A 15,091-nucleotide genomic window follows, 5' to 3' on the forward strand; every position below is an offset into this window, starting at 1 on the left:
TGGCCATCATTAGTTTTTCTTTACCCTCAGCAGTGGGTGGCCCATCAATCAGTATAATCTGTTAAATGTCATTCATCTATGACAGATCAAGTCAGAAACAAGAGTAAATGTTTGTAAACTTATTTATTTGCCAAAGTAATTTTATGACCCTTAAATCTAGTAATGAAACATGTCCTTGCATTTGTTTGCTTTGGGGCCACAGCCAGCGGTACTCGGGGGACTATGCAGTTCCGAGTGCACAGCCCGCACTCAGCTCGTGAGCTCTTCCTCTGGCCCAGTAAACAAGTTTTCTACTTCACCCCCTTTTCCCTTTTATTTTCACTTTTATGTCTTTCAAGTCTCATATTTCTTACACATCATTTTTACCATATTTTATAAGAACACTGTCTAATTACAGAATAGAAACATAAAAGACTTGGGCAGAGCAATAGCACAGTGGGCAGGGCACTTGCCTTGCACGAACAGCCAGCCACCTTGGGTTAGATCCCCGACATCCCATATGGGGAACTGGGGGGGATGGGTATAAAAGAGAGACCACAAAACTGCTTTTTCATCACAAATAGTTGAAAAACCACCCAAGGGAACATGGGTATCTTAATATTACCCGTGGGAGAGCTGAGCCTGTCACCTGCCCAGGGGGAGTAGGAGTAACACAGGGACCTACTCACTTGGCTTTGAGGATTTCCCCGCATCCATGCCACACCGAGTCTTTGTCCAGCTGCAACTCTCGAAGGACACGACTGGGTTTATAGGCTGCATTGATAAGTAAAGTAAGGACCTGGATTCCATTTTAAAATGAGAAACACGGGGTGGGCAAGAGAAAAGCAGATCATTAGAACCTCGCTATTTCCTAAAATATCACATAAGGTATGATGCTTGTCTTACCACAATTCCTATCTTATAACAACATTATGTAAGAACACTGAAGATACGCCAGCTGACTAGAGCTGCAAATTAGGAGAATAACCGGACTCATAAGTTCATTTAAAATGTTATGGTCACCCCCCCACCCCAGAAAAAAAGAAGGGGACAAAAGCAGGTGGAGAGAGATAAGTTGCCTCCCTAGCGCAGTAGGCAGCGCATCAGGTCTCATCATCTGAAAAGAGACAGTGGTGCTTGAGGTGCACTTGGCTGGCTCAGTTTCGAGCCCCAGCACTACATGCTTCCCGAAGCAACACCAGGACTAACCCCTGAGCACAGAGTCTGGAGTAAGCCCTGAGTACCACTGGGTGAGGTCCCAAAACAAACAAACAAAAAAAAACAGAAAACCAAACAAAAAAAAAAAAGAGCAAAAAAAGAAAAAAGAAAAAAAGTAAATCATTATGGTCAAGAAAAAGTAGGCTGCAGGAATTACAATTCACTTTAGCACATGTTTGGAAGGCTTTTCCAGGTCTCGCTGCACCCAGAAAGCTGTATTTATTTGCAACATTTTGTAGAGTGCTGAGGCTTTCTGAGGCTGGAGGAGCTGGGCACAGGAGCACCGGCTCCCACCTGCAGGGCAGAAAGGCCTCAGTCCTTTCCTGGGTTCCTGGCGGCACCAAAGGCTGGAAAGCTCCGTGACTCCAGCAGACAGGGGCGCTGCTCTGCCCCCCCCTTCCCCTGCACCCAACAGCCTCGCAGCCTCACACCCCTGCACACTGACCTTTGCTCAGTTCCCATGTGGGCTCTGGTGGGCGCCAGCAGAGGTAAGCCTGCTGTGTGTAGGAGCTGAAAGGTAACTCAGGTGATGCCAGGGAGCAGAAACAATCAGGTGCCCAGTCCCGTGTCCAAACATGAAAAAAGTTAGTCACTACTGAAAAAACGAGTCTCACGGGAATGACACGCAGATGGTTGTAGGAATGAGGTCCTTACCTCTCGAAGGACCAGAACACAGTTCCCAGGTCCTACACATTGAGGCAGCTCAGCAATTCTTCCTTTGTTAAGATATGGCCCTGAGAAACAACGGTGGTTGAAGTATATCTTTGGACAGCAGTATTTTCCATTAATCATAACTGGGAAATAAAAAGAAGCAAATAGTCACAAGTCAGTCCCCAGCCTAAGTGGCCGAAACTATTACTACTGTGGTTAGAAAACTAGTATATGGGGCTGGAGAGATAGTACAGTAGGCAGGGCACTTGTCCTGCTTGTGCCCAACCTGGGCTCATTCCCCAGCACCCCATGCGGTCCCCTGAGCCCACCAGGAGTGTGGGCAGAGCCAGGAGTAAGCCTTTTAGCACCTCTGGGTATGGGCCCCCTCCCAAAAAGAAATTAAATTAAATAAAAATTAGCAAATTTTTAAAAGCATACCCATTATCTTATCAAGTTAGAAAACATATTTTGAAGTTTAACACATTGTCTGAGTACCCTGAAAATAAAGATATCTATTAAAATATTTTTGTATGTATATATTTATTTATTTGGGGAAGGAAGTTGGGCCACACTGGTGTTGCTCAGGGCTTACTCCTGCTGGTGCTCAAGGGACAATATGCAGTGCCAGACAATGAATGGGGACAGGGGGGCAGGAGGGATGAGGGGTTGACCCTGTGCTAAGCAATTGCCGTAATTCCTGCACTATCTCTCCAGTCCCCCTCCCCTGGAAGTACTTTACATTTACAACATAGCTATAGCACTTATCACTCTGCTGAGATCAAATGATATCCTGAATTATGTATAGCTTAACTGCTGTATTAAAGGTGACCGGTTCAAACAATCCATTATTTCTAACAACAAACAAAGGAAATGAAAACTTTACTCCAATAATCCATGACAGCTCACAGAACTGGGAGGCAGAGGTATAATCCCAGGCTCTGCAAGTCCATCGTGAACTATTGTAGTGACCCCCAGCAGGGAGCCAGCACTAGCTCCTTAGTCAATGAGTGTGAACCAAAAGCTAAAGGAAAAAGAACCCGTGGTGATTTTTGATGGTAATTACACAATAATCTGGAATATTTCTAAGAAGTGACGGTAAATATTATCCAATACTATCCTCTTAAGCCATTAAAATAGTCTTATCAGCAGGCAATATTGTGAGTCCTTCTATTTCTGGGATTCTTCAGAGTACTGAAAGTACACTCTAACCATATCTTTTAAATTTTTTTAGTTCTATAAAGTGTAGCAGCCTCTGTTTTTCAGTATGAACACTGTATTTCAATGAAATGTTGTTGGATTTTTATTTTCCTTATAATGACAAGCAATTCAACTACTAAAATGCAAAAAATTCAGAGAGGGGGCCAGAAAGAAAGTACAGCAAGCAGGGTACTTGCTTTGCACATGACCCACCCAGGTTTGATTTCTGGCACCCTAAATGAGCCCTGCCAGAGTGATCCCTGAGTGCAGAGCCAGGAGTGAGCCCTGCAATCAGCTGGATGTGGCCCAAAATCAAATTCCAAAACACAGAGAAAACCCTTGGCTGAGGTCTTATGGGAGATATGTCTTATCCATAGTTTCAATTTATATTAGAATGGCCAGTGATATATCAAACACAAGAAACTATATGTGCTATATTACCTTACCTTTTGTTACCAAATCAAAACCACAATGAGACAATAATGGTTGTTTGAATGGTATTATTATTATTATTATTATTATTATTATTATTATTATTATTATTATTTTGCTTTTTGGGTCACACCCAGCGATGCTCAGGGGTTACTCCTGGCTTTGCACTCAGGAATTACTCCTGGCAGTGCTCAGGGGACCATATGGGATGCCGGGGATCGAACCCGGGTCGGCCGCGTGCAAGGCAAACGCCCTACCCGATGTGCTATCGCTCCGGCCCCTGAATGGTATTATTGAAAAGACAGGAAGTACCAAGTGTTGACAAGGATATGGAGAAAATGCAGCCCTTAGGCACTGTTGGTATGAACATAAGCCGGTAGGGCCATTACAGAAAATAATGAGAGCTTCCTCAAAAGTTTGAAATAGAACCACTGTATATGTTTGACGCCTTAAGTTTAACCCCCAGCACCAAAAAACAAGCAAGCAAACAACTACTATATGAACCCAGCGATTCCACCTCCGGTTGTCTATCTGAATGAAAATACTCACTGGGAAGGCACTGCTCAGCCCCATATTCATTGCATCATTGTTTGTAATTGCCAAGACAAGTAAACAACCTAAATCCCCATTCACGTATGAGTGGATAGAGAAAATATGATGTGATATAATGTGTGGATATGCGTGTGTGCACATACATAATAGGATCCTGTTTAGTCACAGAAAGAAGGAAAGTTTACCATTCATGACGGAAGGCCCTGAGGGTGTTGTACTAAGTGAAACAAGTATGAGAAAGACACATATAGGTAGGATTTTTTTTTTTTTAATAGAAGGGATGGCTAGAGAGATAGCTCAACAGGCTGTGCACATGTTTTGCGTTTGGAGGCCTGGGTTCAACCCCTGGCACCACATACTATCCCTAGCACAGCTAGGAGCAACCTCTGAGCACTGCCAGGTGTGGCCCCAAAACAAAACAAAAAATCTTTAAAAAGGTTCAGGGCCAAGCATGTGACTCAGTGTTGAAGCAGCTGCCTTGCATTTTCAAGGCCCTGGCTTGATTCCCAGCCCTACAACTGGATGTACAGCCCCTGACCATCACAACAATGAAGGGCCCAGAGAGGCCGCTCAAAGGGCTGAGTGCAAAGGCCACGTGCAAGAGGCCTGAGTTCACCGCCCAGGACCACATGGTCCCCAGAGCAAGACTGGGAGCCGCCCTGTGCGCACTGAGCTGAAATTAGCCCCTGACCATGGCTGGCTGTGGCTCAATCTCCCCCCTCCCTTAGCCCCCTATAAATAGCAATGATGGGAAGGGGTGTGATGGGAGGGAATTTTTATAAAGAGCATAAAAAAAACCAAACAATTATCTCACAATTAATAGACACCTCTAAGAAGCATATGTGAGAAATCAAGTATATCATTTAATGTGTTTTAAGTCCATTAAAAGAAACTAAATGTCCTTTTTTAAAAAAAAAAAATACCTGAGTCTGTGGAATTCAGCTCCTGGTTCTTCAGGCCTTCATGGACAGTCCTTGAAGACGGTATTCTGGGTCAAGAAAACACAACAAATAGTGAGAAAACTCTCACGGTCAGTAAAGTGTGAGAAATAATTTGTTTCAAACCGAAGAAAGCAAATATATCAGATCATAAAATCTCTACATCAGCTGCTTCCTTGATCAGGCGTGTGTTTGTGTGTATATCTGTGTATATGTGATTACCTGTTTTTTTTCTTTAACATTTCATTACAAAAAACTTCAAATGCCCTTGACGGTAAGAAAGACTCTACAAAGAATTCTAATGGACACATCACCATATCTGACAATCATAAATATTCACTTGCTTCAGCTGTTTTTCCCAGGCTGAAGTATTTTCTAGTAAGCTCAAGGTTAACATTTCACCTTAACATTTCACCTCCAGATACTTCATTAAGAGTCTCAACGACTTAATGCCCATTTCTTAAAATGATCCCAAATCCTTCAACTACACAGATGACAGGTGAACAACCACCACAATAACATGCAGTTTCTCAACTGTTCCCTGGTCTTTTGTACCATTCTCAGAAAGCTCCTTTTGAATTTGTCCTTTCCACTACATTCCCAGTGTCACTCATGCAGTGAGATGGGAGATCAATCTTTTAATTAATCTGACCAACATCTTGATCCTTCTTTTTGTTATAAAGCAAAATAGTATGTAGGGCTTGAGGTGCCTTTTAAATATTTTTTATTGGAAAATAACTTCAGATATACATAAAAGCTGTAGACATAAACCACCATGCTAATTGCCCTGTTATCAAACTTCCCATTTGTGAGCATTTCTGCATAGTAACTGCAGGCATCGTGGTTCATCGCCCTTAATATTCCAGTGAAAAACAGTAACTGTTGGGGCTGGAGCACATGCCTTGCACATGGGAGGCCCAGGCTTGACCCCTGGCACTGCACAGTTCTCCAACTGGAAGCACCCCCCCAAACACTATCAGGTATGGCCCCAGAACCAAAATAAAAAATAATAGCAATTGTTTTTAAAACTATGTACACATGTAATGTATACATTTGACATATAAAAAGCCAATGGACCGTGCTATTATACTACAGGTTCGAGTAATTTATTATTTTTAATATTTATTTATTGCTTTTTGGGCCATACCCGGCAGTGTTCAGGGCTTCTTGCTGGCTCCACACTCAGGGATCACTCTCTGAGTTACTCAGGGGACCCATTGTATTATTATTCTAGTCAGTAATTTGTCTTTTTAGAATATTTCCTGCTAAAATTTTGAATCAGGCTTGACATCTAAAGGAAAAGCCCAAGTCAAATTTGTTTTTAATCATTGTTATCTCACTTTTATACATGGCCAAGAATTTTTTGTCCTTTTCCTCAACTTCTATTGTCAGTTCTATTACTCACATACCCACAAAGGTCACCTATACATTATATAGATTTCATGTTCCTTAAATTTAATACATTGATGACCTAACCCTCAATGTAACTATATTTGGAGATAAGAATTTGAAGGGTAAATAAGGTTGGGGCTCTAATCCAATAGGATTGTTGGTTTTTTAAGAAGAGGAGGAGAGGGGTCGGAGTGATAGTACAGTAGTACAGGGTGTTTGCCCTGCATGCAGGTGACCAAGGTTGGATCTCTCCAGCACCCCATATGGTCCCCTGAGACACATCTCCCTTGAATGTGACCCCCAAGCAAAACAAAACCAAAAAGAGGAGAGAAAGCTCTCCCTTGCTTTCTCCCTTGCTGAGTGAGAACACAGCAGAGAAAAGGACCTTCTGCAAGATAAGAGGAGAGCCTCTGGCTAGGAACGTGCAGCCTCCAGGGGCGCGTAGAAAATTTCTGTTGTTCAAGTCACCCACTCTGCAGTATTTTGTAATGGCAGCCCAAGCAAACTAGTATAGAACTTAAGATCCAACGTTTAACGCGCGCGCACACACACACACACACACACACACACACACACACACACACACACACACACGTCAGTTAGCTTTTTAGCTTTTTTTTTTGTGGGGAGCACTGCCAACAATGCTCTGGAGGCTCCAAGGCTAGCAGGAGAGCAATGTGATTCCAGGGATGGAAGCCAGGATAGAACCCAGGATGGAACCCTACACACTCGGGCACTTGAGACACATCCCCAGTACTAACTAATCCAAGTAATTTTATTTTTCAAAGTAAAATTTTATTTTTCAAAGTAGTTTACTCAAAGAAATGTACTTATAAATGTGGGAGGGAGTGTGTGTGTGGGGAGAGAGAGAGAGAGAGAGAGAGAGATGCACAAGTGAACACTAGCTTCTCCAGAATGGAAACATTTACCCATATACTTTTTGTGGGGTGGTGGGAGGGGGTGTCCCTCCTGGTGGTGCTCAGGGGACCATAGGGGATAGAACCCAGGACTCCCAAAGCTTGTGCTCCAGCCCTTTGAACCATCTCCCCAGACCATGACCCTTGAATTTTTCAGAGCTGTATTGGTGAACTGTTTCTCAAAAGCTGTGTATGAAGCTGTGCTACAAAGGGCATCTTGAACGGATACACAGGTACTTTTTTGAGTCTTTTTTCTTTTAGAGTTGGCTTCTATTTCAAGATTTGTGTTTTCCACTGTGACAAATCATATCCAGACTTACAATTTTTGCCCTTCCTCAACACATACCAGTATAGAGATTCTATTTTCTTTTTCTTATTCAAATGCCACCAGGCACCAAAAGCCAAAAGACTATTTGTAGAATATTCCAAGAATGTTCTTTACCCTTTTGTATATTGCTCCAATTTAATAAATGCATACCCTATCAGAAGAAGCATGTAAATGTTAAATTAAATGGTAATGCTTCTGAGAAAATAACATCACAGGTGAGAAACTCTTATTATTTTCTTCTAGCTATTCTAACTTTCAAATGTCAATTGCAGAAATAGTATTGCATTACTTACTGTTTTTCTGGCTGAACCACGGCAATTTTCCTCTGTTTGTATACTGTAAGAAATTTAAACATATACATATATATTCAAGAAAAAAAGACAAAGGGAAAGTTTTGAAAGTGCTGATACATACATACAACTATCTAGACCATGGCACAGTTTTTGGTTATGATCTTTATCTGGAGGTCAAACAATGCTTTTGGGTCAGAGAGATAAGACAGGGGTGTGTGCTTGCTATGCATGTGGCCATTCCTGGCTTTATCTGGGTCCTACACGCTTCTCCAAGTACTGCTGGGAGGAAAGCCCAAGCACAGGGTCAGGAATAGACCCTGACCACCTCGAGGTTGGGCTGAAACCTCACCTTCTCAAAATAGTACTTTCAGAGTTTCCCAGGGTCATTCACATTATATAGATAGATAGACATAATTTTTATTAAATTATTTATTAATTAATTTATTTATTTGCTTTTTGGGTCACACCCACTGATGCATAGGGGTTAATCTTGGCTCTGCACTCAGGAATCACTCCTGGCAGTGCTCAGGGGACCATATGAGATGCTAGGAATCGAATCTAGGTTGACCGCATGCAAGGCAAATGCTGTACCCGCTGTGCTATAGCTCCAGCCCCATAATTTTTATTATTTATTTATTTTACTTTCTGGGTCACACCTGGCGATGCACAGGGGTTACTCCTGGCTCTGCACTCAGGAACCACTCCTGGCGGTGCTCAGGGGACCATATGGGATGCTGGGAATCGAACCTGGGTCAGCCGCAGGCAAGGCAAACGCCCTACCCACTGTGGTATATCACTCCAGCCCCACCCCTCATAATGTTTAATACTTATGGCTCGGGGCCATATCCAGCAGTGCTTAGGGCTTACTTCTGGCTCTGTGCTTAGGGGTCACTCCTGGCAGGGCTCAAGGGACTATATTTAGATGCCAGAATTCAAACCTGGGTCAGACATGCGCAAGGCAAAAGCCTTTACCACTATGCTATCTCTCTGGCCCCTTTATCCTCTATTTTCTAAATAGGAACAGATTGCCTGATTTTTACATGGGTGGGGAAAGGACACATTTTTTTAACTGAATCACCATGAGACACACAGTTACAAAGTTGTTCATGACTGGGTTTCAGTCATGAGACGGTCCAACAGCCATCCCTTTATCAATGTACCTACCACAAATGAGTAGAGATTTTTCATCAAATGATGTTAGAGAAACTTAATATTCATCTGAATAATCTTGAGCCCTTAGTTTATACCATGCATAAAAATGAACTAAAAATGGGTCCAAATAAATAAAATAAAGTTAAATATAAGAGCTGAAACTATAAAAATCCTCTCAGAGGGGCTGGAGAGATGGCTCAAAGGGTCAGCGCATACGCCTGGGCATGCGGGGGCCCTGGGCTGGTTCTTGGCACTGCATGGCTCCTGAACACAGACACCCTGGGCTGGAGCAGCGGCACCGGGAGTGGCCTACTGAGTACACTGCTTGGGAAACGCCCCCGCCGCCCCCTCATATTAAAGGAAACAGGGTGCAATCTTCACAACACAACACTGGATCTGGCACCGACACCAAAAGAACAGGCAACATAAGACAAAACCACACACTAGACTTAAATGAGAATCTTTTATATATCAAAGGATACTATTTTTTTGGGGGGGGGTTACTACTGGCTCATGCACTCAGGAATTACTCTTGGCAGTTCTCGGGGGACCATATGGGTTGCTGGGAACCAAACCCAAGTGCTATTGCTCCAGCCCATCAAAGGATACTATTAAAGAGAAAAAAAGGGACCCAAAAATCGGTAGATTTATTTATACATCATATGCTTGATAAGGGATTGACATCTAGAAAATACTTTTAAAAGGCTATAACAAATTTTTTTCATAGACAAAGGACTTAAGACAATATCTCCAAAGAAATACACTGATAGCCAATTAGTACTGGAAAAGGTCTCAATATAACTAATTATAAGGGAAATGCAAATTAAAACCACTCCAAGATAACATCAACAGGATGGTTATGATAACAAAAATAGCCAGGGGCTGGAGAAATAGTACCGCAGGTAAGGCACTAGCCTTGGCACACAGCTGACCTGGGTTTGATCCCTCTTCCCCCTTATGGCCCCCAAGTGCTGCCAGAAGTATTCTCTGAGTTCAGAGCCAGTGGTAACCCCTGAGCATTGTCAGGTGTGGCCTAAACACCCGCTCCCTGCTAGCTAGGGTCCAGGGACCAACTCAAAGACCCTAAGTATTTTCGTTTTGTTCTTTGTTTTTTTGGCCATTCCTAGAGGTGATCAGGAATAACTCCTAGTGGTGCTTGGGGAATGGTCAGGGGACCAAACTGGAGTTAGCCTCATGCGAGGTAAGTGTCCCAACCCCTGCACTACCCCTCTGATCTCCAGGCATTTTAAAGGTCAGATTATAAAAACACTCTTCCTTCTCTCTTGCTCAAGCTCTCTATCACTGGCTCTGAGACGCCCTAAGGAGGCAGGCAACAGAGGCAGGGAACTGCGTCCTCTGAAGGTCCATGAGGAAACAAACTGTCTGAGTGAGCGCAGGAGCAGACCCTGGCTGGGCGAGAGCTCCGGTTGACATCTTGATCACAGCCAGGCAAGAGATTCAGATCCCGAATCTGGGCCCCACCTGAGATTCCTGACAAATACTGATTAAGAACATCATTTGCTAAGAAGAAAAAGACCTCATTTTGGCCTTCTCTGAGATGTCCAGAGCCACTGTAGTCAGAGCCACATGGCAGACTATTCAGCCCTCACTTCTGACCCAGAAACAGATAACTACCACGAGTTCTTCTAGGCGCGCTGAGCGGGTGGCCATTCGTCTCACACCAGCCCAAAGGAAATATGTCCATGGACTCCGCACTCACAATACATTCAGGGATGGGCTTCTTGGAACCTGTTGAATTAGAAAAATATTTTAGACCATTAAACAGCCTTTTTCATAAACCAATCCTAGATAGCATTCCAATACTGCAGCAATATAGAATCTCTTGGGCAAGTTTCTTTTGCACAAGGAATTTGTGTTTTATCACATACTTTTTTCATATGTGACAAACATAAAAGAAAAATAGCAAACTGTCTCCCATACATAACTATGTAAACACCAAATAGGTAATTTTTATTTTTTTAAGTTTTTGGGTCACATACCCAGAGATGCCCAGGGGTTACTACTGGCTCTGCACTCAGGAATTACTCCTGGCACTATTCGGGGGTCCATGTGGGATGTGGGGGATCAAATCCAAGTCGGGCAATCTAGGCAAGTGCCTTACCTACTATACTATCTCTCCAGCCACCCCAAATGGGTAATTAATATCACGGTGACCCTCAGTTGGGAAAAGCAAATAAGCAATTGAAACTACCAATAGCACATTCAGATATTGAAAAGAAAAATAGTCAATGAAATAATTAGAAACCAAAACTTAAAAAAAAAACAGTTATATTCACAAGGTATATTGGTGTTGATATTTGAAACAAAGGAGCAAACCAGTAGACAGAGAACTGATGAGGAAGAGACAGGCAAATTGCTCTGCAGAGTTGTATAAAAGCCAACATCAAAGTACCAGAGAGAGTACAAAGGCTAAGGCACCTGCATGCAGCAGATCCCAGTCTACCAGGTGATGTTGGAAATCAGACTAGGGTAATGCCAGCATAACATGGTACTATGAGCACCACCAGGGAGTGAGAACTGAGCACAAAGTCAGAAGAAGCCTCTCTCCAACCAGCACCCCTAGGTGCAGCCCAGCACCTCCCAACCCCCCACCCAACACACACGTCTACAGTCAACACAGTCCTCTGATATCTTCATTCAGTGTAAATTCTACAAACTGGACACAGTACTATTTGCACTGTCTGCACTGTAGCACTGTCATCCCATTGTTCATCGATCTGCTCGAGCGGGCACCAGTAACATCTCCACTGTAAGACTTGTTACTGTTTTTGGCATATCGAATACACCACGGGTAGCTTGCCAGGCTCTGCTGTGCGGGCAGGATGCTCTCGGTAGCTTGCCAGGCTCTCTGAGAGGGACGGAGGAATCGAACCCGGGTCGGCTGCGTGCAAGGCAAACGCCCTACATGCTGTGCTACTGCTCTAGTCCAGTACGATTTGCAGCTGAGTAAAAAAGAAACTTAGGCAACATACAATGTAGCATTAAATACTCACATGTGATTTCCATCTACAAATCTGTCCAATCATTGATTAATGCTTTTATGTAAATTTTCATAATGTTTTTTTCTATTCTACATCCTTTTTGACTCTATTTGTTGGGGGCAAGCAAAATGTTAACCTCTCAGATAAGGGAGGCATTGATGTTCAGGTTCACATATTCTGATCACAACCAATTATAAGTTACTGGGGAGGGTTGGGGCCACACCCGGGAACGCTCAAGGGCTACTCCCAGCTCTGTGTTTCGGAGTGACTCTTAGCAAAGTTCAGGAGACCATGTGGTACTGGGGACTGGACCCCAACCTCCTGCGTGCTGAGCACACACTAGCCATTTGGGTTATCTCCCCAGTCCCAAACACGTGATATTTGACCTGGACTTTCCCTTCCAAGGCAGTAGGGAACAACTGCTGCAAACGGTTTCCATTCCACATTCATTTCCCAAAATTTGAAATTCAGGGTCAGGTAAACAAATGTTTAGCCTTAAACCTTATATTGCAAATTAGATTTCTCTAGACCAGACCTCCATTTAGCTAACATCGTACTAGAGAGGGGTGTTGGCACTGACCTTCAAGCTGGAGCCACAGGTAGGAACCTCTCACTGCAGTGATGGTGGCGACGCACACTTCCTCAGGGAGAAGCGGGTTCACCGCCTCAAGCTTCATATTCTCCTTAAATTCATGCTCAGGGACTGACTAGGAATAAAGCAAGCAAATATATAGACAGCGTTATCTCATGCTCATCCCCTCTGAGTCTTTGTTCTGCATTTAATATTAATCTTCACATTTTATATTGATTTCAATATTAAACTGAATATCCCCCATTTTCCAGTAGGTTGGCAGTCACACCCACACACTGCCCCGGCACCATGTAAGCCCATCAACAGCCAAGATCCAGAGACTGTAAAACAAAGCTCCTGGAAAGGAGCGATGCAGAGTCTCCTGCCCCTACGCCTGGCTGTCTTCACAGGGGCCCCGTGGCTTCAGTTTCCCTCCCTGCCCCGAAGCAGAGCCCCGGGGCGGAGATCTCCAAGCCTGCTCTGATCAGGACTGGGCCTCCTCCACCCGAATCCCCCTTTCACCAGTAGGTAGGCAATAACACCTACAAACTGTCCCAGTGCCATGTCATACTATCAATGGCCAAGATCCAGAGACTATAAAACAGCGCTCCTCGGAGGCACAGCGGCATTCGCAGTCCCACGACCTCTTTAGAGTCTAGTTCCCCCTCTCAGAGAACCAGGCAAGCTACTGAGAGTTTCCTGCCTGCACAGCAGAGCCTGGCAAGCTCCCCGTGGTGTATTCAATATGCCAGATACAGTAACAATGATGGGTTTCATTCCCCTGAGTCTGAAAGAGCCTCCAATGCAGCACCATTGGGAAAGACGAGTAAAGAGAAGCTTCCAAAATCTCAGGGCTAGGATGAATGGAGAAGTTACTGGTGCCCACTCGAGCAAATTGATGAACAACAGGATGACAGTGATACAGTGATATTAAATTGAGGAACTCAAAGGCCGCACTCTTTCCTTCCTTCCTTCCTTCCTTCCTTCCTTCCTTCCTTCCTTCCTTCCTTCCTTCCTTCCTTCCTTCCTTCCTTCCTTCCTTCCTTCCTTCCTTCCTTTCCTTTCCTTTCCTTTCCTTTCCTTCCTTCCTTCATAGTGCCTGGGGGCCACGAGGGTCACACATTGGTGGTGCTCAGAGTTGAATGCAGGACCTCACACATGCAACAGACGCTCTACTACATGAGCCACATTTCTGGGCCCTTGCTTTTTTTCTTAGTGAAACAAAGAAAACATGTCTCTCTCGGTGTATAGGCAGTTAAACCTGAATTATTATTCTGTGTGGCCCTTTTACCAATTGTGTAATCTGTCTCAATTTCTTCAGCTGTCAGATCACACTGGAAAAACACCTCTTATTTTGGATTATATTGCAAGGATCAGTGAAAGAGAGTACCCAGGAGCCGGAGAGAGAGTCGGCTGGCCAAGCTCAGTTCAGTTCAACCCCTGGCACCCCAGGTGGTCCCCAAGCACCATCAGGAGTGATCCCCAAGCATGGAGCCAGGATTAAGCCCCGAGCACCACTGGTGTGAACCAACCACCAACACCTCCGCCCCGGCCCCTGCAATAAATGAAAGACTACCTAAAATTCTGCCAGAACCAACAGCTCACAGCGTGGGCTCGCTTCCCTCCCTGAAAAGGGTTCTGTCATGCCATAAACACTAACATCTGTGAACACCAAAAAAGGCAGTCCACATAAATAATGATTGTCCATAGGAGGGTCACTTAAAATAAATGTTTTAGAAATGTGCAGCCTCTGGATCAAAATTGCTGTATTTGGTTGTCATCTCTTCTTTCGAAGAATCCAGAAAAAACTAAAGTTTGAGTTTTTTCTTTAGTAAACAAAATATTTTTATTGAGATGAATATGGGGGTGGAGAGAAGGAAGAAAGGAGAGAGGGAGGGACGTGGGGGGGACAGAACAAACATGCTTCTCTCCAGAGCAGCAAGCCAAGGGCACAAATCTCCATGATAAAGAATGTGCTAAATTGGGGGCTTTTTGGTGGGGGATGGAGGAGGGGGTTTGGGGCCACACTTGGCTGTGCTCAGGGATCACCCCTTACAGTGCTCTGGGACCAAATGAAGTACTGGAGATCAAACCCGGGTTGGCAGTGTACAAAGCAAGTGCTTTACGAGCTGTGCTCTCTCTCTGGCCCCAAGCTCGTGTCCTTAAATACATAGAGCTACCTAGAAAGACATAACGAGAGAACAGACATTGCAATTCAGAACAGTACCTAGAACTACCTTGATTAAAACTAAGAAACAGAAAACAAGAGAAAAACACTAGAGGCCTGATTCAGAGAACCGACATCTAAATAAAAGAACTCATAAAGAAGAGAAAGAAAATGCAAGGGAAGAAATCAAAAGAAGGGATTCCAGAGAAAGCAGAGAAAGGCACCATTGTACAGAAAGATGATGGTCACTGAGCAGCCAGCCCATGGGTGAAGACACACCACTTCCAAGACGCTGGGAAATG

General features: G+C 44.0%; 1 protein-coding gene across 3 annotated transcripts in view; it reads right to left on the minus strand.

Moving 5' to 3' along the window:
• The window catches only part of SFMBT1 (Scm like with four mbt domains 1), a 127,302-nt gene that overhangs the window by 14,355 nt on the left and 97,856 nt on the right, over positions 1 to 15,091 (minus strand). For all 3 annotated transcript variants that reach the window (XM_055136228.1, XM_055136229.1, XM_055136230.1), the window contains exons 11-16: positions 12,632 to 12,758; positions 10,685 to 10,798; positions 7,898 to 7,940; positions 4,953 to 5,017; positions 1,852 to 1,991; positions 669 to 778 (exon numbers count right to left, since the gene is read on the minus strand). In XM_055136228.1, the coding sequence (XP_054992203.1) occupies positions 669 to 778; positions 1,852 to 1,991; positions 4,953 to 5,017; positions 7,898 to 7,940; positions 10,685 to 10,798; positions 12,632 to 12,758 (599 nt within the window). The remainder of the gene's footprint in view (positions 1 to 668; positions 779 to 1,851; positions 1,992 to 4,952; positions 5,018 to 7,897; positions 7,941 to 10,684; positions 10,799 to 12,631; positions 12,759 to 15,091) is intronic.

The sequence above is a fragment of the Sorex araneus genome, chromosome 4, assembly GCF_027595985.1.
Source record: "Sorex araneus isolate mSorAra2 chromosome 4, mSorAra2.pri, whole genome shotgun sequence".
NCBI classification, from domain to species: domain Eukaryota; kingdom Metazoa; phylum Chordata; class Mammalia; order Eulipotyphla; family Soricidae; genus Sorex; species Sorex araneus.